Here is a 2,823-nt window from a genome sequence, read left to right on the forward strand (position 1 = left end):
GGCCAGAGTCAGTGCCGAAGCTGTGAAGAGAAGAGTAGAGCGGAGACACAACTCTAAAGTGAGGCCCAGGCGTTTCCAGGAAGGTGATCTGGTGATGAGAAAGGCGCATCAAAATGACATGCAGAACAAGTTATCCCCAAAGTGGACAGGCCCATACAGAGTGGTGGAGACATTGGAGAACGGAGCCTATCGCCTAGAGACTTTGGAAGGAGGAGCAATCCCCAGAACGTGGAACGCCACCCATTTAAAATTTTATTTCAGTTAAAATTGTACAGTAATGGCATTCCCACGCTAAAAGATACATGCTTTGTACTTCTGGGCATCGCCTCTTCTTCGGGTTCTAACTCTGTTGACGAGCCTGAAACGAGAGGTCGTTCAAATACCATCACCATGCCTCTCTTTGTTTTTAAACTATTATCATAGCACTTTCGGGCTTCTTCCTGGTCTGACTTGATGACTATCACTTTGCCGCTAAGATCTGGCAACTTCATCTTCATGTGGCGAGTGGAAGGTACTGCCCTCAATCTGTTTAGGGCGGGTCTGCCCAACAAAATGTTATAGGTTGAGTTGGCGTTAACCACAAGGTACCGGATACTTTCGGTACGTGACGCCGTTCCATCAGTGAACGTCGTTCTCAGCTCCAAGTACCCACGTACCTCCACTGGGTTATCTGCAAACCCGTACAAGCATCCGGTATAGGGTCTCAAGAGGTCCGGGGACAACTGTAGCTTGTTGAAGGTTGTCCAGAACATGACATCTGCGGAACTGCCTTGGTCGACGAGAACCCTATGTACCTTTCTTCCTGCTGTAACTACTGAGATGACCACGGGGTCATTTTCGTGCGGAACAACATCCCGTAGGTCAGCCCTTATGAATACAAGGACTGATTCCCAAGGGTCGTCTGGAAATTCTTCTGCCACTGAATTTACTGACCTCACATACTTTTTCCGTTGAGAGGCAGTGGGCCCTCCACCAGAAAATCCACCAGAAATGGTGTGAACCTCTCCATGGACTGGCATCTCGTGTGCCTGGCCCTCCTCTTGTACTGCCGTGGCTGCCGTTGTAGGGAACCCTGCTCGGTAATCCTTTAGGAAGCCACTCTTCACAAGTTCATCCAACTGATAGCCCAGCGCCAAACAGTTGTTAATATGATGTCCAAATGCTTCGTGGAATTCGCACCACGACTCCTTGTGGGGCCCCAGAATTTTGTCAGACTTCGCTGGTGGCCTCAACCTGTCCGCTATGTGGGGCACAACGATGAGGTCTTTGAGCTCCACCACAAAGTTGTGCCTCAGTGGTCTACTCCCCTCTCTCCTTCCTTCAGCTCGGGCCCTTGGCGGGGCCCTCCTCGCCTCGTATGTGCACTTTCTGTCTGGGTTCCTTCTCTCTGTGGCAGCTTCGTGGATCCTAGCAGGTTGTGTGCGTATCTGCGCCCTTGGTCGTGCAGGTGCAGCAGGCATGCACTTCTCGTATGCCTCGCCCTGTGAGGCAATGTGCTCCAATGCTCGTCGCCTCACTTCAGCAAAGGTCTTGGGAAGCTTCCAGTTAAGCGACTTGCCAAAAGACCCGGGTCGCACCCCGTTCCTGAATGCGTATAAAATCATGGGTTCACCGGTGGTACCCACCTTCACCACTTGTGCTCCAAAGCGGCTTATGTATTCCTTCAGGGTCTCACCTTGGAATTGTTTCACGTCGAAAAGGTCGTACGAAACTGGGGCTGGGGCCCTGTTGGCTAAATACTGTTCTCTGAACAGCCGCGAGAGCTGGGCGAAAGACGTGATGTGGCCCTCTGGAAGGCTGATGAACCAATCCATAGCCATTCCCGTCAACGTGCTCATGAAAAGCTTGCACCTTACGGCGTCAGAACCACCTACCAGCAACATCTGCGTGTGGAACGCTGTCAGGTGTGCCTCAGGATCCTCCACCCCTGTGAAGGTCACCTTGGGCCCCGTGAACGTACTGGGAATCGCCGTCTCCAGGATTGCCTGCGAGAATGGTGTTGTAAATTCCCTAGGTGGGGATGCGGCCTCAAGTTCATCTCCGTCGCGCCACCCACGGTGCAACTCCTCGTTGGTACGATGGAGTTCATCGTTTCTTGCTTGAGAGGCTGCAAGATTCGCTCGCATGCGCTCCTGCTCCACTTTCGAGGCCGCCATTGCGTCCTGCAGCCCTTGCATCATGCCCATGAGTTGTTGCATGGTCATTTCTTCACTCCAAGCGCGTGCTGGTCTCGTGGTCATGGCTTTCTGGAAACTTTCGTAACTTGTCTAGGTCTTAAGAACTGGAACTGAGAATCTTGTATGGTGGGACTGATGTTTTAGATCGGCCCCACGGTGGGCGCCAAATGTTCCGGCCGGCTGACCGGGATCGTGTACGTACGTGGCTTGTCCTCGCGAGCTAGAGCACCTTCATTTAGCTCTATCCGTGAGTACCTGAAAAGAAGTGAACTAATGGGCGCCCTCGCAGCCGTTTGCACTCCGACGATCAAGTCAGCTAGCGAGAAACATAAAAAAACAGCACTGAATGACTGAAACTTTGTAACTAGAACTGTGTTGCCCTAATTGCCTTGTGCTCATTGTGAGTTTGTCGCGAAGGCAACTAGGGTTTCTCCTTGTGTATTTGTGTGTATTAGGTTAAAACTCAGATCCCCTATCAAATGTCCCAGGTTCCTTTTTATACACATCCAGCATTTAAAGCGCACTAAAGTGTTGAAGATGGTTGCTGCCCCTTCAAGATTGTGTTTGATGAAGACTTATATGTACATTTCATTTGTATTTTGCTTTGCTTTAAGTGTGTCTTAGGTAGTGCTTAGAGGTTGTCTAA

At 50.9% G+C, this 2,823-nt stretch overlaps 1 protein-coding gene across 1 annotated transcript; it reads right to left on the reverse strand.

The window, feature by feature from the left end:
• Positions 1-257: 257 nt before the first annotated feature.
• On the reverse strand, positions 258-2,240 carry LOC137815631 (uncharacterized). Its single transcript, XM_068618746.1, has one exon. It carries the CDS (start codon positions 2,238-2,240, stop codon positions 258-260), a length of 1,983 nt encoding a protein of 660 aa, XP_068474847.1.
• Between the last annotated feature and the right edge of the window lie 583 nt (positions 2,241-2,823).

Source organism: Phaseolus vulgaris, chromosome 10 (assembly GCF_000499845.2).
Source record: "Phaseolus vulgaris cultivar G19833 chromosome 10, P. vulgaris v2.0, whole genome shotgun sequence".
In the NCBI taxonomy this organism is placed as follows: Eukaryota; Viridiplantae; Streptophyta; class Magnoliopsida; order Fabales; family Fabaceae; genus Phaseolus; species Phaseolus vulgaris.